A 20,904-nucleotide genomic window follows, 5' to 3' on the forward strand; every position below is an offset into this window, starting at 1 on the left:
ATTAGAATGAATTTTCTGAAGGATATGAAGTCTGAAACTCAAATGTCTGCCACTATTTTTTATTTTAGTCTTCAATGATTTGCCAGAAAACTACAGTTTTATGGAAAACAGATGAAAAATACAAGGCAAAATGTGGACATTCTATGAAAATCTGGACATCTGAAAGGTATGGGGGACAATGTTATTTTTTTTTTCATTTTTATGATGTTTTCTCTTAGTGCATTGTACAAGTTTAGTATTTTATTCCAAGGTGAACCATCTTTTGGAGAAAAAAAGTAATATTTTAATACATTTCTCAAGCCTTGTTCTTTCTCCATAGTGGGTTAGACATATATACAAATATTTCAGACATGAACAATAATACCCTTCTGGCCTACCAATATACCAAAATAGTCATCCCCAAAATAAGTGTTCAAGCTGTTGTTAAAAATATCTAAACTAGTGCTTGCTTTAATATAAGTTGGTAGTCTATTCCAGGCACAATCATGTGCCTCAGAGAACCAATTACTGCATCTTTTATTCCTATATAATCTCCTACGCAGGCTGTCTAATGGTTCTCTGCTACTCTTTGATATACTCAAGCATTTCCAGAGGTTGTTATCTCTACTTGCTCTATATACCTGAATAAGAGCATTTCTTAAATATCTATGGTATATAGCATATAACTTCATATCTATAAAAAACAGGGTATACATTCAGACATTTTAATCTTTCATAATAATACGCATTTTCATCCACAGATGCCCTTGGTATATTTACAATGTACTCTTTTCAATTCACTCATGTTAGTTTTCTTATAAGGTTTCTATATTATTATTAGCCCATATCTGGATCTAATATAACTTAATGATTTCATCAATTCTGATTTCCTAAACTTGATACATTTTTTAATAAAACCTACAGTTTTATAACTATCATTAGCCAATTAATTAATATGAGGAGAAAAACTGAGAGCTCCCTGCCCACCCTTCTAATGCATGCTATCTCTAACCCTCAACCCCCACCCACCTTACTAATGCATGCTAAATCTAACTCTCAACCCCACCCACCTTACTAATGCATGTTACCCCTAATCCTCAACTCTGACAAACTTTACTAATGCATGCTAACTCTAACCCTCAACCCCCACCCACTTTACTAATACATGCTAAATCTAACCCTCAACCCCACCCACCTTACTAATGCATGCTAACCCTAACTCTCAGTCCCTACATACCTTAATAATGCATGCTAACCCTAACCTTGTGTCTAACCCTATCCCAACACCTTACCTTAAGACCCTAGACTCCATGCCCCTACCGTATTATTGCACAGGTCCGTTTTTATTTGTTGTGTATGTGATTGCAGTGCAGTAATATTCCAAGTTCTTTTGTCATGTGTTGCCAATTGTTTTATTTAAAATCTCCAGGAAAATATAAATAGAAACATGTTGTCAAATATGACAGAACTTGTATTTGTTTATTATCAGATAGGTACATGCCCATTTGGGCACATAGAGGACAATTTTATTAAAAGACCCCTTCAAAGATACAATGAAGAAAATGTTTTGAGAATTTGGTCTGAGACATGTGCTCTTGCTTTTTAAGGGCTATCTCCAGAGAGCAGACACAAAAGGTATTCTGTATAGCTTTGCTTCAGATCTGTGCTTCACATGTGGACAAGGCTGTAGGAGGATAAAATCTCCTTGTTTGTTATAGAATAGTCAATAATGTGGAAATTACACTGTCTTTATGGACTCCTACCACCTGCTGTTCAAGACAAAGAAAGATCATACACGCTTGTAGTCTAGTAGATTTATGAAAGAAGTTTCATTACAGAGGTACGAAGTTTAGTTAATGGGCACAATTTGCACACCTTGGAAAAATGTTCAAAGCCACTGTTTTCACACACAGCTGTATGCTCTTATCTTCAGTCTGAGACATCAATGATAAGTGGAGTAACAAATTCTGAATGTCGGATTCCCATGGAAAATGCTGGGGTCTTTGGTTTGTGGGCAGTCACTTTTTCAGGCCTGTATGCCCCAGGACCGGGTGTTTGAGCAGTTTCTCGTGCTGCACTGTGGCGACCCAACATTGAGAAAGCAGGCTGTTTTTGGAGGTACATACTGGGATCTGTAGTATTATAATTGCCTGGGCCTGGTGTTTTTGAAAGATCTTCTGAGAAGCTGACGGATCTCGTTCTTGCAGAAATGGTGTAGCTAGGGCTCGCAGATTTATTGGGAATGTGAGACCCAAGCAGAGATGGTAAGGTATATCGATTTGGAGCTGGAATATTATCAACCATGCGATATTTTGTTCTTGAACCCATTGTGTATGTTGGAGCACTCCTGCTGCTCAGAGGTGGAGCTTTTTCTGGACTGTATGCTCCTGGCCCTGGTGTCTGGTGATGTTGACCTGAGGAAAACAAATGACACGTACATTTGACTACAAGTACTAAAGCTTATCTATTAACAATTCTACATGATTGGTAATGAAACAGCCCTCTTGATTTACTTCTTCCTGTCTTTGTTGATCTATTCACCACTTTGATAATAAGAGTTATACAAGGAATAGTCATACACATTAAAGACAATGCCATCTTTCAAAGTAAATCAGGTCAGACTATTAACTAGGAAAGGAGATATTAAGTGTCTTTTATATTAGAATGCATCTGCCTTTATGACATGGCCTAGTCAGTATCAGGAAACATCTGTTCATATACAGTCACGGGATATTGATCCCTAGTTAGCAGTGGGGAAATCTCCTGTTTGTTGGTTTTGAATTGTTATTCATAGTAGAGAACTGATTTCTGACTACACTAAGGCTGTCTGCTCATGCAGTTAAATATAACTGTTATATACTGCCTGCCCAGTAAATGTCATAAATATTCACCCATGAGAAAAGGCAGTTACATGGTCAGAAATTCCTTATTGCTGCTCATTGAACAAAACTCTAGTGCTCCAAAACTATCATAAATCACTTTTTTAAAGGTGACACTTATGTACATCGCATACTGTTGTAACTGACACCCCGCTTAGATGTTTAAACGTGACTGAGTGACTGTTGTCAGAAACTCAGAATGTTGTCCATACATACCCAATGATCACAATAGTGTGATGCAGCAGTATGTACACCCACACAAACACACACACACACTCACATATTCCATAGGCACTAGTGATGTGCATGTCATTATACACTAGAAGAGTATGTTATGCACACAATAGTGCGGGACTGTTGCTGTTTTATAAGAAAAGACCCAGAGTTAGCAGTATTGTGACATATCCATGCCTGTTTACCACACTGAAATTTCATTTTGTTTAATTTTTGCTTATTAACCTTACATGTCTAATTTGGGGGATAACACATAAGGTTTCTCCAGGGTACAATCAGGCCCTTATGCTGCACAGTAGGAAGGTCAGAAATATTATTGGACAAGTCCTGCCGCTTTTAGCAACTACCACAGTATGCATGCATTTGTACTACTTTGGAGAGCATTCGGAATGCAAATCTATGTAATGTTCTACTGTGAGTTTGCTCCAACGTATTACTGGTAATATTGCTGTATGTCTGTCTGTAGAGTTTTCTTTTTCACAAGAGTCCATGATTGTCTGTCTCTCTCTCTCACTCTCTTTCCCCATTACTGCTCCTTCAATTTACAAACAAATGCAGGCCATGTGGTAGTGCTATGGTAAAGTGTATACCATAGACTGGATTGACAGATTACTTGTACAGTAAGCAGAGTGATATGCTTCTGTGTACTACACAAGGCTGTCCCAGTTCATGGTTAGCCTCAGAGCTCTATAGCAAAGTGGGGAATTGTGCACAGTGAGGGTTTTGGAAACACATGTAATTGTGGTAAACTGTGGATGGAACCTATCTTAATATGCCCCTTTTAACCCCCACCCCAAGCACTGCTCAGTTAGGAAAGTTGTATAGTACAAAAGTCCTACATATTCTTACTATGCATGTCACCCACTAGAGCAATGCAGTAAATGTGTAAGTGTATACTGGTATTGCAGGTGATCTGACTAGGGGGATGTACAGCAGCTTCACTATGCTCAGACTACCAAACCAGGTGAGTGGTACCATATAAGTGCGTGAAGAGGAGAGCGAATGTCTGCTTGTACAGCCATGTGGGTGCAGGGACTGATGCATGTGTGTCTGTGTTTGCATGTATGTCTGCTGTATATAAGTGTGTGTGTGTGTGTGTGTGTGTGTGTGTGTGTGTGTGTGTGTGTGTGTGTGTGTGTGTGTGTGTGTGTGTGTGTGTGTGTGTGTGTGTGTGTGTGTGTGTGTGTGTGTGTGTGTGTGTGTGTGTGTGTGTGTGTGTGTGTGGTGAGGATAGTGTTATGCCTGTTTGTGGTCTGCTAGGACCAGCTTTGCTGATAGTGTAGGTTTGTAAGGTACTTAAATGAGCAGTGCAAAACTGCTCCAAGTGTGCAATTCATAGTCAAGAACATTCTTGCTTAAGGAGATAGTGCTCTTTTGGGAATCTGAATGATTATGAACCTCTATATGGCAAAGTAGAGCTACTTGACCTTGTCATGCAAGGAGATACTTCCAGCCCAGCTATCTGAAATTTTGTAAATAATTATATGTCTTTTGTGAATATCAACATGATTTATAAAAAATACTTGTGTTACAAATGTATTAGAACTGTATGTCAGGTGTATATCAAACTGCTGGTACTGAGGTGCGTGTTGAAAATGTTTTTTGCAAAGTGCTCAAAATGTAACCATAGCATGCACTACTGGAGTAGAACAGAAATGTACCTGCACTATTGTAACTGTTTAGATGTATATATGTTAACAGTGGAATTGGAATACAGAAGGTTAATTTCAGAAAAATAGCTGAAATTAAATTACTTTATGGCCATGCTATAAAAAGATGTTATCTTTCAGTTTCAGTGCAGCAGGAGACATAATATCTGTACTAGAGAAGTTTTCTGTATTGTCTTTAAATGTGGAAGAATGTAAATTGTTTTATGACTTCCACCATTTGACAAACGATCTGAGGTCTATGTATTTTCACAGGTGGATGCTAAATACTGCTTGCTTTCAGCAGTGGGGGGTTTACCTGGGGAATAGTCAGATGACAAGAAATTATATCATTCTGCAAGATATCCCAGCAGTAATATTTGAAATATTAATTTGGGAAGTCTCTGAGAGAGAGAGAGAGAGAGAGGGAGAGAGACTGCATTCTGTATTCTGTCTTTGACCTAACAACATCAAGATCCACTAACGACATCTGCCTTGATGCTCTAATTAAGTAAGTGTACTAGGGTATAATAATTCTTGTAATGACAGTCAGGAATATAGCAAAGCTCACCTTAGATATTTTTCTTTATTTATTTGAGACTGTCCTGCAATGTTGTTTTAAATATTTCTTGTGATTTTGAACTCTGATACCACTGTAAATATATACTGAGTATTTTCTTGTTCTTTTAATATTTATTATTAAATATATTTAAATATTTCATTGTGGCTGATCTGTCTAGAGATATTTAAATTCTGAGAGTACTTGCATATTTATTTGGTGACACTGTATAGGCCACTCCTAATAGCCTTGCTCTTGGTCAAACTACCATTTGTATTGATAGTAACATTACACAGTAAGATCGGACACCTGTTGTTAAGGGCCTTAAAGTAGCTGATAAAAGTGACTGGTGGCAGTGATAACTACCTTATAGTCTGGGCAAAAGGAGGCATAGCTAATAAACCTGTCCCAGCCTTTCCCAGCTGTGTGAGTGTGTGTATAAATCAAACCCCAAAGCATGTGTCAGCTACTTCGGCAGGAACACAAAGCACTGGTTGGACAGAGAGAGTGCTGGAGGTCTTGGCTTGGCCACTCAGCTGAGATCTCAACTCTATAGCTGTGCCAGTAGGAAGTCTTACTGGGGATCTGGAGAAAGAGAGAGAAACCAGCCCTGGACAGTCTGTGGTCTCTGTATGCTCTTAAGGGAAATTGCACTTGATGCAGACAGCTGTATCTGGAAATACTGTGTGTGTACCTGCCATCCTCCCACTGTACATCCCCCACTGTGCTAGTGGTGAGGATTGAGGCTCCTTGATTGCTGGTCTAGTGGTGGGGCATCACAGATCTATCTGGCAGACAGAAAATTGCCCTGCTACACTGATAAATGTGAACCCAGGTGCAGTCTTCCCAAGGGGAGCTGCCAGCCTTTGGAATGCACCATTATCTTTCCAAGTGCTTCCAGTAAATGAAATCAGAAAGCAATATCTATAACTACTGTGTCAGTAAAACCTGATATTTTTATGATCTTGTAAAGCATGCTAATTTCTCTTTGTATAACCATACTGATAGTTAACATAGAGAGTAAAGGCTCTAAGTTGTAGTTCTTGTGGTACAGGGTTTGATTTTCTTAGCCCTCACTTGCCTGCTGTGTGACCTTGCACAAGTCATTTAACCAGCCATTGCTTCCAGGATGTTCCTGAAAAGAGACTATGTGTCCAATCACCTACTTGCTTAACAAATAGGGATGATGATGATGATTATTATTATTATTCAATGGGCATGTTGGTGAAGTGAACAGAGGGGATGAGGAAGTGATGGGTAGGTATGGTGTTAAGGAGAGGAATGCAGAAGGTCAGATGATTGTGGATTTTGTGAAAAGGATGGACATGGCTGTGGTGAATACGTATTTTAAGAAGAGGGAGGAGCATAGGGTGACGTACAAGAGTGGAGGAAGATGCACACAGGTGGATTATATCCTATGTAGGAGGGCCAGTCTGAAGGAGATTGCAGACTGTAAAGTGGTGACTGGGGAAAGTGTAGTTAAGCAGCATAGAATGGTGGTCTGCAGGATGATGTTGGTGATCAAGAAGTGGAGGAGGAGTGTGAAAGCAGTGCCAAGGATTAAATGGTGGAAGTTAAAAAATGGTGATTATGAGGTGGAGTTCAGGGAAGAGATAAGACAGGCACTGGGAGGCAATGAAGAGTTACCGAATAGCTGGGTAACTACAGCAGAGCTAGTAAGGGAGACTGCTAGGAAGGTGCTTGGTGTGACATCTGGAAAGAGGAAGAAGGACAAGGAGACATGGTGGTGGAATGAGGAAGTATAGGAGAGTATACAGAGGAAGAGGATGGAGAAGAAGAAGTGGGATTGTTAAAGAGATGAAGAAAGTAGACATGAGTATAAGGAGATGAGGCGCATGGCAAAGAGAGAGGTGGCAAAGGCTATGGATAAGGCATATAGAGAGTTGTATGAGAGATTGGACACTAAAGAGGGAGAAAAGGACCAGTACCAATTGGCTAGACAGAGGGACAGAGCTGGGAAAGATGTGCAGCAGGTAAGGGTGATCAAGGACAGTGAGGGAAACGTACTCACAAGTGAGGAGAGTGTGTTGAGTAGATGGAAAGAGTACTTTGAAGGGCTGATGAATGAAGAGTATGAGAGAGAGAGAAGGTTGGATGATATGGGGATAGTGAATCAGGAAGTGAAGCAGATTAGCAAGGAGGAAGTAAGGACAGCTGTGAAGAGGATGAAGAATGGAAAGGCTGTTGGCCCAGATGACATACCAGTGGAAGCATGGAGGTGCTTAGGAGAAATGACAGTGGAATTTTTAACCAGTTTGTTTAATAAAATTTTAGAAAGTCAGAGGATGCCTGAGGAGTGGAGAAAAAGTGTTTTGGTACCTATCTTTAAGAATAAGGGAGATGTGCAGAACTGCAGTAACCACAGAGGGATAAAATTGATCAGTCACAGCTTGAAGTTATGGGAAAGAGTAGTGGAAGCTAGGTTAAGAAGGGAGGTGATGATTAGTGATCAGCAGTATGGTTTCATGCCAGGAAAGAGCACTACAGATGCAATATTTGCTCTGAGAGTGTTGTTGGAGAAATACAGAGAAGTTCAGAAGGAGTTGCATTGTGTCTTTGTGGACAAGCACATGCATATGACAGGGTGCCTAGAGAGGAGTTGTGGTATTGTATGAGGAAGTCAGGAGTGGCAGAGAAGTATGTAAGAGTGGTACAGGATATGTACAAAGGTAGTGTGACATTGGTGAGGACTGCGGTGGGAGTGACAGATACATTTAAGGTGGAGGTGGGATTACATCAAGGATCAGCTCTGAGCCCTTTCTTATTTGCAGTGGTGATGGATAGGTTGACAGATGATATTAGACAGGAGGCTTCGTGGACTATGATGTTTGCAGATGACATTGTGATATGTAGTGAGAGTAGGGACCAGGTTAAGGAGACCCTGGAGAGGTGGAGATATGCTTTAGAGAGAAGAGGAATGAAGGCCAGCAGGGCTAAAACAGAATATATGTGTGTAAATGAGAGTGAGGGTAGAGGAATGGTGAGGATGCAGGGAGTAGAGTTGGTAAAGGTGGATGAGTTTAAGTACTTGTGATCAACAGTTCAGAGTAATGGTGAGTGTGGAAGAGAGGTGAAGAAGAGAGTATAGGCAGGGTGGAATGGGTGGAGAAGAGTGTCAGGAGTGATTTGTGACAGATGGGTACCAATAAGAGTGAAAGGGAAGGTCTACAAGAGGGTAGTGAGACCAGCTATGTTATATGGGTTGGAGACAGTAACATTGATGAAAAGGCAGGAGTCAGAGCTGGATGTGGCAGAGTTAAAGATGTTAAGATGTGCACTGGGTGTGAGTAGGATGGACAGGATTAGGAATCAGTATATTAGAGGGTCAGCTCAGGTTGGACAGTTTGGAGACAAAGCAAGAGAGGCGAGATTGCGTTGGTTTGGACATGTGCTGAAGAGGGATGCTGGGTATATTGGGAAAAGGATGCTAAGGATGGAGCTGCCAGGTAAGAGGAAAAGAGGAAGGCATAAGATAAGGTTTATGGATGTGGTGAGAGAGGACATGCAGGTGGTTGGTGTGAAAGAGCATGATGCAGAGGACAGGAAGAAATGGAAACAGATGATCCGCTGTGGCGACCCCTAACAGGAACAGCTGAAAGAAGATGATGATGATGATGACAACAATCTGTTCTTTTTTAGTGCCAGCCCTCTTGTTGAAGTTTAACCCCATTGCATTGGTATTCTTTCTCCTATAAGTGCTTTTCCTTCAAAATCTTTAATTATTCTTGAGTATTACTTATGCCTACTTTATCACAATATCTTCCATTATGGTGTTGTTTTTGCATTCTTAACATTTTGCTCATCAGTTGAGTAGATCAACATATATTCAGAATTTTATTAGTTTTATAAGAGCAGATACCTAAAGACCAGATGCTGTTGAAAACATTGCCATATGTTACATTTATTTATTGTTCTTTTTAAAACATATGCAAAACAAAGTTGCAGCAGAACAATTACTGAAAAATTACAAGCATTAAACTGATGCACAAATTAATAAAAAATGTATTTTAGACTCTGAGGTGACAATTCTGTATACAGTCAGGACTTTACAGCCACAGAAACATAAACACATACACCATTTACTCACAAAGAACACAAAAAACATATTTTTGCCAGGAGACAGAGACCCTTTGGCTCATCTACTTTGCCCATTTTCCTGCCTTTCACTTTAGCTATAGAACATGATTAATCTACAGACTGTTAGGCTTTTTCTCTGCATCCTTTTATAATATGTGTCTAGTGTGTACCCCATACATTCCTCAATTATGTCTTTAATTTCATTATTGATTCTGCTTTTACATTAAAAAGCCATTTCAACTATTACTACCCCCTCTGTGAAAAAAAATTACTTTCATATTTCTCCTCCAAGCCATTCACCTTACATATTCTCTTGTTCTAATACACTTTTTTAAACATTATATTGACTTTGTTTCTGTGGAATTCTCTGAGGTATTTAAGTATATACTATAACCTGCATTGTTCTTCTGATTTGGGGGGACTAGTAGATTATACCTTTTTGTCTGCATTCTATGAATTGCATATATACTGTTTTTTTTTTTTGGGAGGGGGTTTCTTGAGTACATTATTCACACTGCAAGAGCCTTGTGCTTTGCATAACATACCAAAACACCTGTGAGTCAGAGAGAGACAGTATCCCACTATAATGCTAATGCTATCTCTTTCCCTATCCTTTGACACTGTAGTACTATTCAGCAGAGAGGTACAAGGGTAACCTCCCTGCCAAGCTTCCACATCATTCACAAATGTCAGTACATTGCTATCCTTATTCTTATAACTTAAGTAACTACAAATGAAGGTTGGATGATTTTTATGCTGATAAGGGCAGATTAGAAGGTATTTTGTCAGGGATTTTTATGCCACAGAAAGGGTTGTACAGTTTACAACTAAATGTCCAAAACAAATACAACTGATATTCCATAATACAATTGTCTCCAAAGAACTGGAAATTTAAAAGTACATGGGAAAAGTAGTAAATGGATTATAGTTTTGACCATTAAAAAAAAAAAATCAGTCATTTCTTGAAAAGGTAGATAACGATTAACATTTGAGACTAGGTTAAAAACACAATCCTGTGATTTTTCTTTTGTGCAGATTTATCTGTTAACAGGATTCACAGTAGAAATTAAGAAGCATATCATGATATAATTAGAAAGTAATACAGTATACTTAACATAATATTATTATTTTCTTAAAACTGAAAGTAATGTTTGCAATTTGGGTACTTACTTGATATCTCTTTCATTTTGGGACATTCAGTACCAACTCACACATCTATAGCACAAGTATTTTTTTGTATAAATGGGGAAAAAACATAAGCATTTTTCTGAAATTGCCATTACTGTAACATCCTTATGTGCCATAGTTTGCCCATTTCACGAGTAATCTGATAAATCTTTAGAAGAGTACTTTGCAAAGGCTATTGAGAGTATTGTTTTCAGATGTTCACCGAATGCAGATATAAAGTTCTCACCTACACAATCCTTGATAACTGATATCACACTGCTTCCATGTGTATGGAATTGTGTTTTTGTGTCCCCCCCCCATTGTATATCACTATTTTGTGCAAAGATTTTGCCATTTTGTAGATTTTGTGCCAAGTGGATTGCAAAACATGGTGGGATAAACTAAGGCTAACTGATGTGGTTTAGGGGGTCTTGAAACTTTCCCTGTGACAAAGTTAACATAATTGTTTTCTAAATTTTCCCCAAGACTATATTAGGCAGGGTTAATAAAAGTAATGACAAATATTTCAAATTGCAGTATGCTGCAAAAATCCAGATGAATCTATTTAAGACTGGTTAAAACTGTTTAATTACCAGAAAATATAACAATTTTCCTAAAATTGTACAGCACAGTATTTCAAAAATGTTGCAGGAATGATAAAAGTATTTAAGAGCTTATAAATAAGATACTAGACACTTACTGCACACTGCGTCTGTAAGAGGATACCATTCCTACCTTTTTGTGCTATGTCATTCTGTGAATTGTTCATAATTGCATTACACCATGTCCATTGGCTGTAACAGATTTTCCTTGGTATTGCATATACTAAGTCTGTCCCTACAAAATGATACTTAATGTAAAATGCCCACCAAGAAGAGCATTCTGAATTGTGGTACTGTTAATATCAGAAAATAAATAAAATCATGGACTTAACAGTGAGATAAAATCCATCTCTGCACAGTGCCATCCAACTCCTGCAGCAGACCAGATTTTGCATTGCTACGCTTCCACTGAAGACACATAATATGGATGACCGCAATGCAGTTATAAAATCCTGAAATATAACTTTGTTTAGTACATTAAAACAAACTTGACTGGCCTTCTGTGTGAAACAAGTATGGAGGCACTGCAGATCCTTGCAATGTCCCTTTTACCTTCAAGAGGGATAAAGCTGTTTTATGAAAGCTTTCAGGCACTTTAATTTTCATAAACATTTGTGATGTACACACATTCACATTTTACAAGACTGTTTTGCAGAAAGTTATTTTCTAGACCAGAAAGGTGTTGTTTCAAAAGGGAAAATGTGATCGTTCCCATGGCATTTATGTGCTGTATCATTGCAATAACAACATATTCACTTAATACACTGGAATTCTAGTCCCTTCCCCAACACACACACACATAAACAAAGACATAAAGATGCACAATGAATGTATATGCACATACAGACTCTAAAGACATATACATAAACATATGCCTGACCTTCACACATGCACAAATACACTCCACACACACACACACACACACACACACACACACACACACACACACACACACACACACACACACACACTCATACACACACACACACACACATACATACACACACACAAAATTCCACCCCACAGCACTTGTACTGAGTGCAGACAATAATGTCTCTCATTTTATGACCTGCTACAATTCACGATTGCAGATGTCACACATAAGGTTATTACTGTGAGAGAGTGGGAAGCCTGAATAATCTGTTGGTTAAGTAGGAGAAGGTTATCCGGTAGATAGGAAAACAGGTGACTACATAGACCAATGGGTTGCTATCTGGTGTCAGCACCATATTTACTACACAAAGAAGGCAACCGTACATACTGATTAGTGACATTTTTACAAATAAACTCATAATTATTAGTGACTGTTGCTACACAAACAGTATAAACACTCACTCACTCAGTTCTGCTGTGCTCTTTCTTAATTTAAAATCTGTCTAATTGTCACACATTGTGCTGGGGAAAGCTTGAGAGGTTCCATATGTACACTGAAAGTCAGAGCATATCAGCCCTTATAGCAGCCATTGCCAAATAACACCATTACCTGTTATCCTCTGCACATTTTGTTTCAATAAGGAATACTGTGGAATGCTAAGAACAAAATATTTGGGGGAAAACAGCATAAAGCAGAGCTGGGATATTATTTTAATGTCTGCTCTGCAGGATGACATTTCAGAAGTGCTGCATAACTCCAATACAGCTGAAGGTTATGTACTGGAATATGAACCCACATGCATTATAGACAGATACAACTTGCATCATACTGAGCCTGTGATCACATACACTGTTATATTAAAAAGAGCCCTTTTGTTTTACTTCAGTTACCCAGTTAAGTTGTGCAATCCACTGTGGTGGTGCTGCGGTAGCGTTGTAACCTCACAGTAAGAAGCTGTCCGATTCGATTCTCAGCTAGAGCGTATTCTGCGTGGAGACATGCGTGAATGGGCATACCTTCGTTAAAGGTTGTGCATCAGGGCTGGCAACTCGGCGCGTAAAAATAAACTGCCAATCATTAGCGGACCAGAGTTCCGCTGTGGCGACCCCTAACCGGGAAAAGCCGAAAGACACATACATACCCAGTTAAGTTGTGCAACCAGCCCTCCCCATTCACCCCACACACACACACACACACACACACACAGTTACTTTCCTTAGATCACGCTAGCTCTTTTGCCACTTTTTCTTGCTAAATAATCCTTAATCTAGTTTCACTCTGTATCACCTTGTTTTAGAACATGTTCTTCTGAGCATTGTATTTTATTGTACTCTCAGATGTAGAATCCTTAAAACTAATTGTGCTACTGGCCTTTTTTCTTGTAGTAGTAAAGGACAGTGAGACTGTTATGACTGAGTCTGTTATGTAAGGTGAATAACATAATGTTTCTACAAGGTGAACACTTGCAGGGAGTGACTGCAGTATGAATGAAAAACATCACTGAACTTGTCATTTCCAACCATTGTGTACTGTGACAAGAAGAGCTTAGACGCCCTCATGTGGACACAGCTGGTTTGTACACTTCACAATTGATTTGCCACTTAAACCAAAAATCCACCAGGCAACTGCTTGGTGGATTTTTGTTTTTTGCGCTTTTGTATTTCTCTGCCTGTTGGGACTTATTTCGTTTTTAGTGATTTGCCACTTTATAATTGATTTGATATATATATATATATATATATATATATATATATATATATATATATATATATATATATATATATATATATATATATTTTTTTTTTTTATATAGATATATAGATATAGAGATATACCTAATTCATCAGCAATCACAACTCAGGTGACTGTACATACCTTATCAAGCATTCAGGTCCAACGCACACCACACTCAGTCATGCAGTACCACACTGACTCACACTCACGTACAACACACACAGCCACACAGAATCACTCCCAAATAAATGTTTTTTGCTCCCCCAGAAACTATATATACTAACACCAAGATCTTGCAGCAGTGGGAGAAAAGTATATTCCCTATCCCTATGCCGTCATCTCACAACAGGAATTCAGTCAAATACCTCAACATTTGTACAACATACCATTTGATAGACTGAGACACAGCTAAACATGTTATGCATTGCAGAAACCACTGACTCATACCACAGAATAAGACCCATACATCTGTGTCTATTTTTCTTTGTTAACCTTTGAATCCTATAAGACTATTTGGTTAAGTAACTGGCTCAGAGTTACCCAGTATGCAAGCGAAAACTAAGAGACTCAAATCCAGGACTACAGGATGAAGCTCATTATTAGGTAAAAGCTTCATCCCTTCTGTGCCACAGCACATGATGGCCATTGCTTTATTAGATGTAATGTTATCTCACTGATTGTAATATAAGGTATAGTAACTTCTGTCAAAATTAGACAGGTATAAAACAGTGGCTTATACAATGCAGAATCAGAACTAAAGCTGCAAGTTCAAACATTGTGCAAATTAGCATTTGCGATGAAAGTCTAATAGTTCTAAGTTGAGGGCCTTAGATCATGATTTTGTTTTAACATTTGCTGTGCGTGTGAGACAGAGGCTATGAATGTGTAGCCTAATAAATGCTGCTTAGTAAATAGCAGGAATCAAAATCAGACGATGTCTTCATGGTTGGAAAACTGAGTCCATGTTGACCTGGTAAGGGTAAAAGATGCTGATGTATGACAATTAAGTGACATCAATGTACCTGGGCACAGTTGTGCAACATGTGATACATGAGATTGTAATGATTGGTTGCCATTGAGTTGTGGGCAGTTCAAAGCTGGTGCTCATTGGAGAAATACTGAGACAGATATGACACTTTCAATTAGTAATCAATTTATTTTCATGGTTCAGCAATATCATCACAAGAATAGTAAACAAAGGGGATGGGCTTTTGTGACTGTTTTACATTAACTTGTAAAATGACAAGCTTTACTCTGTGTGTTATGATGGTTCTCAAAAATTGCATTACAAGAATGTCATTTATGTCTAGTTTTGAACAAGCATGTATACATTAAGCTCAGGTGAGTTGGGGAAATGTAGTGTATCCATAGCTAGATTAAAAACTTTAATGAAAAAGGGCCACAAGGGCCAACTAGGAGGGTGGCCTAATGGTTAAGGTGTTTGCCTTACAAACACAAGGAGCGGGGTTTGAGTCTCACAAGGGATAATTGGCTAGGCTTAAAATGGCTCACAAGGGCAGTTAGCTTAGTGCTAATCTATGAACCTATGAACCTATGAAAACAATGATTCCCTGTTGAAATTCTGGAACTCAAAATGCTGAGTACTGAAAAGGCGAAAACCCAGAGAAGAGCAAATTTCAAAAATCACTCTTCTCCTTATAACTTGTTTTAGCAGCAAGGGGCAAGGACCCCCTATGTGGACAGGGGGGGGGCAAGACCCACACCCCAGAACTTATATATACCAACTCCAAGATTGCCATACCTCAGAGAAAAGGGAATATTATGAGAAATGGCATCTCTGGTTTATTATAGGTAAATCCATTCTTTTTGGGCATTCAGTCTCCATGTTTTGGGGCTCTTCTAGTGGGTTCCAACATTTCAAATAGTAACCAAAATTATATGAAAGTGTTCTTCAATTTCAAAGTCTAAACTCCATTGTGAGAATGGAACTCTTAAGAGCAATATAAGAAGTAGGTTTCTTAGTTAGCTCAGTTATTCTTTGGTCTGTTTTACCCTTGTAGTCACATGTGTCTATGCTGTCTCATGTTGCTATTTCATTATAGTCATTAGCTGGTACAGACTAATATAGCCACAACATTGTTCATGTCTTTATAACAGTTTCTTGTTTCCCACAGCAAAAAGTTAATCAATTGTATGTGTTGGTATTAGTATTAGTATTGGCAGCAGCATTAATAGTAATAACAGCATTTGTACTATTAGTAGTAGTAATAGTAGTAGTAATAGTAGTATACGTAGTAGTATAGTAGCACTAGTAGTAGTAGCAGTAGTTGTATTAGTATTTGCAGTAGTCGTGGTAGTAATAATATTTGTAGTAGTAGTGGTATTTGTAGTGGTAGTAGTATTAGTAGTACTAATTATATTTGTAGTAGTAATAGTACTACTACTAGTGGTATTAGCAGTAGCAGTATTAGTATTAGTACAGTAGTAGTAATTGTAGTATTTATACTAGCAGTGGTATTAGTAGTAGTATTAGTTATAGTAGTGGAGGTATTAGTAGTAGTAGTAGTAGTACTGGTGGTGGTAGAAGTGATACCAATAGTAGCAGTAGTGGTATTAGGAGTAGTTGTAGTAGTAGTGGTGGCATTGTTATTATTATTATTAGTAGTAGTAGCAGTAGTAGTAGTATTACTAGTAATAGTATTGTTTGACTGGTCATTTACATAAGTTGAAATGGTATCGTTCTTATCCTCGCTGGTTGATAAGTGTGCTTAAGAGAGACAAATAGCCTCCTACGATATTCATACAAAGATGTTTCCCATCCCATAAGTTATAATGGAAAAACAAATGTCTCCAATGTATAGTACTTGCTAGCATGGTATCAGAATTGCTTTCCTCAGATGTCCCCAGTCAGCCTAAGAAAAAGTTTAAGAATTTGAAATTAGACAAATATGTACCCACTTTTTTCACTCAGTCAGAGTTGGACATCTCCATTAAGGTGCATGATCAGCCCAAGGACTACCACATGACTGCATTAGTTTCCTCTGTCAAGATCAAGAGGCCAACAAGATGTAGACTGTTAGCACACACCATTCTGATTTACCAGACTACCAGACAGCCTATAAGGCTGTGAAAGGAGAACTAAGGCTGACTTTTTATGAGAGAACTGGAGGGATTCTACAAATTTTCATCTAGGAAGATATACCAGGTGCCTTTATATAGGTACGCCTGGATCATGTCCTCCTCAAACTGTCTCTTTAGACATTACTAAGAAAAGAAAGCAAAAAAAATCTAAGCATGCCCTTCCTCCTGTTAATCATAGGTTCATAGGGATTTACTAGGTTGTTGATCTATGAGTATTTTAAGAAGCCTAGCCTTAGATTCCCATGGTAGTTTTTACCCCCAGTATTTTCTGCACAAATAACCCAGAGGCAGGCAGACTAAAGATATCAAAGTCAAAGTAAACTTTATTGCCATTTAGAACTATACAGGTGTAGCCTAAACGAAATTTTGTGCATCAGCTCAGTTCTTGAGATTACAAAGGAAAGTGAAACAACACATACAAGTAGAAGAATAAACATAACAAACAAATGCAATACTGCTCCCAATACATGCAAGAAAGAGCAGAGACATTTACCAACACTCATATACGAAGAGAATACCCTCCCTGAGTTAAATGAACTACCCTATTTAAAGTAATACAAAACACACTACAGATTGAAATGCCTAAGTTATTTGTCTAATATTGCACTTGAATGAGTTAAATAATAGTGATTATGGATATAATAAATAAATATTGCACTTATTTGCAATATATGTAAGTATATATTGCATAAATAAATAAACATTGACGTATTTTGTGTCCAGACCCCAGGGACTAGTGCCTGAGTTCAAAAGTCTAATCACTGTAGGGTAGAAACTGTTATTGAATCTTGTAGTCCTGCAGGGGATGCTGCGATATCTCCTGCCTGATGCCAGATGATTAAGCAGTCCATGTGCAGGATGTGTGCTGTCCTGTATTATTTTGGTGGCCTTTCGGATGCTTCTTGCAGAATAAAGATGTTGTATCGATGGAAGACTGGAACCTGTCACCTTCTATGCAATCCTCACCTCTCTTTGTAGCACCTTCCTTTCTGTAACTGTGCAGCTTCCAAACCACACTGTGAAGTTGCAGGTGGGGATGCTCTCTATTGCACCTCTATAGAAGGTGGAGAGAATATGAGGAAGAAGCTTAGCTTTTTTCACCTTTCTTAAAAAGTGGAGGCATCGGTGTGCTTTCTTGAACAGTTGGCTTGTGTTTCCCGATCACAAGAGATCCTCTGACATTTGTACACCCAGGAATTTCATGCTCTTATCCCTCTCCAAACTCTTACTATTGATCCTGAGCACTGGGTGGTTTGTTCTCCTTTTCCTGAAGTCGATGATAATCTCTTTGGTCTTGCTTACATTCAGGTCAAGGTTGTTCCCCTCACATCAACTGATGAGAGATGCCACCTCCTCTCTGTACGCCCTTCCTTCCTCCTTTATGACGAGTCCCATGACTGTGGTGTCATCAGCAAACTTGATGATATAGTTAGACTTGTGCTTAGCATAGCAGTAGTGGGTCAGGATGGTGAACGTTCCTCTTTACCTAGAGGAAAACAGTTTTTGTACTTACTTTCCTCACTGCTTAGAAAAAAAAACAGCTCTTATACTCACTTTCCTCACTTGTCCAGAGGAAAGTAGTTTTTTATTCAGGCATGTCCAAGGGTCAGCTCCCAGTGTTCTCTCCAGTCTATCTGATGAATCTGGGCATCTTGGGGCAATGTAGCAATTGCCTCATGTACACAGACAACCCTCTCCTCCTACTACCCAACACCACAACCTGTGAGAGATGTACTTATCTAGCCAAACTAGAGGTAAAGCTCTCTCCAACCAAGAGTGAACTTGACAGTCAAGGGGAGAAGGTAAATACTTGCACCACACCACACTCATCAGATAGTCCCACTAAACCTACACCACCAAAATCCACACATAGAAACACAAAAACATTTGAGGAGGCTCTCAATAATAATCTGCTCAAGCAACAGAGACCTCCAAAGCAGAAACGCAAGCAACCTCCACCCCCCCCCACACACAACCCAAATGACACATGTGCCACTCAACCACAGCCCATAAAGCAAAACAGCGTACCCAACACACTAGTCATAGGTGACTCTATAGTCAGGCACACTGATGTCCCACTCACCAGGCTAAACAAGGAGAAGGTTACTGTCAGTTGCCTGTCGGGTGCCAGGATCCAACATATAACACATGCACTCAGGTCACTCAACAACAAGTACAAATATGACTCTGTCATTGTCCATGTTGGTGTGAATGACCTGAGACATACCTTCCTGGACTACATGAAAAGAGACATGGAAGAGCACTCCGATCTTGTAGCCCAGGCAAGTATGACCCTAGCCCTGAGTAGTATCCTGCCATCACCCAGAATGATACCACAGTACAAGGAGAAAATTATTGACTTCAACAATTGGCTAAGCTTCTGGTGTCATTCTAAGGGGATCCAGTATCTGCCTGCCTGAGACGACAGGGTCGACAGACCACAATGCTTTGCCAGAGAGGGCCTGCACCTGTCACCCCTGGGATTCCGGATACTGGCTAAGGCTCTTGCTGCCCCTATCATGCCTTTTATTAGGCAAGGTTCAAATGACAAATTCACCACCATAGCAGGAACAGGCAAGGAAAAACTGAGGGTAATGCTACTCAATGCTAGAAGTCTAAACCTCAAAATGCACTCCCTCGAGGCACTCCTTAAAATGGAGAACATCGATATCTGTGCAGTGTCTGAGACATGGTTCAAGGCTCCAGAGAGCACCCCTGCATTACCAGGCTATAACTCATACCACACTTTTCGGCCAACTAACCTGGACCGGTGTGTCCATATTCATTAAGGATATCCACACCTCCAGGCTAGTTGCTCAGCATAATGCACCTGAGGTTATCCAAGTGCAACTAACTCTGGGCAAAACTGCAGTCCAAATTGTAGCTTGCTACAGATCCCCCACAATGCCCCAGGATTCCCAGTCCTCCTTGCTTGATATACTGGAAAATATTAGGGTTCAACCAAGCACCCTAATAATGGGCGATTTCAACTACCCCACCATTAACTAGGAAAACTACTCATGTACCAACTCCTTCACTCAACGCTTTCTGGAATTCATAAATTCCAATGCCTTGGATCAACTTATAGACACCCCCACCAGGGGCAACAATATCCTAGACCTAGTCATTACCAACATGAGTGACTGGTGTTCCACACCTGAAGTCAACTCCTAGTTGGCCAGATCCGACCATAAGCCAATCACCCTAGATATCCACATCCCGCCCCCCCCATTAAGGAAATCATGGTAAAAAAAGTTCTCCAAAGCTAACTTCATGCTTCTTAAGACAGAAGTGGCGAACTTCATGATACCCATGCAGCTGGACAATACAGTTATGACTGCTGAATCCTACACAGATTCACTTTATAAGCACTTACACGTGTGCAAGGATCATGTGATCCCAAACAGAACCAAGACACCATCCTCCAAAAAAAGGAAGCCAATCTGGTGGTCCCCTGTCATAAACAAACTCTACAACAGAAGGAAGAAACTGTTGCAAAAGAGAGTAAAATCCCATTAGTAGAGGAGTTCCCTGGTTAGCCTCAGTAAGAAGCTGAGATCCCTTATAAGATCCTCCAAAGCTAGCTACGAAAACAAGATTGCCACTGATTCTAGGGACAACCACAAAGCATTCTATAGCTATGTCAAGAATTTCAATGGCAGCACCCAGATCTGCTCTGAGTTACAGCACAACAGCATGAAAATTACAGAACCAACTGATATTGCCAACATCCTGGCAGATAGGTTCAGTGCTAACTTTACCACCCTCTCACCCCCTAAAGGGCCCATATCTATATAGGAAGAATGCAGAGTCCCTGTAAACACAACTATGCAGGTAAAAGCTGCACTCTCTAAAGCCAAAAACACAGCATCCATGGGACCGGACAACATCCCAGGCTGTGTTTTACATGAACTTCAGAACGAACTGGCTCCCCGCCTAAGCACCATGTTCAATCATAGTCTCACATCAGGCTTTCTGCCCACTGAATAGCACACAGCAACAGTTATCCCATTTCACAAATGGGGAGCCA

General features: G+C 39.4%; 1 protein-coding gene across 1 annotated transcript in view; it reads right to left on the reverse strand.

The window, feature by feature from the left end:
* Window positions 1–1,689: 1,689 nt before the first annotated feature.
* Window positions 1,690–20,904, reverse strand: part of ODF3L2 (outer dense fiber of sperm tails 3 like 2) — a 97,950-nt gene continuing 78,735 nt past the window's right edge. The window contains exon 4 of the mRNA XM_044053900.1: window positions 1,690–2,393. Within this exon, the coding sequence (XP_043909835.1) occupies window positions 1,909–2,393 (485 nt within the window). The 3' untranslated portion in view covers window positions 1,690–1,908. The remainder of the gene's footprint in view (window positions 2,394–20,904) is intronic.

This window comes from Protopterus annectens, chromosome 13.part0, assembly GCF_019279795.1.
Source record: "Protopterus annectens isolate FY-2018-M chromosome 13.part0, PAN1.0, whole genome shotgun sequence".
NCBI classification, from domain to species: Eukaryota; Metazoa; Chordata; order Ceratodontiformes; family Protopteridae; genus Protopterus; species Protopterus annectens.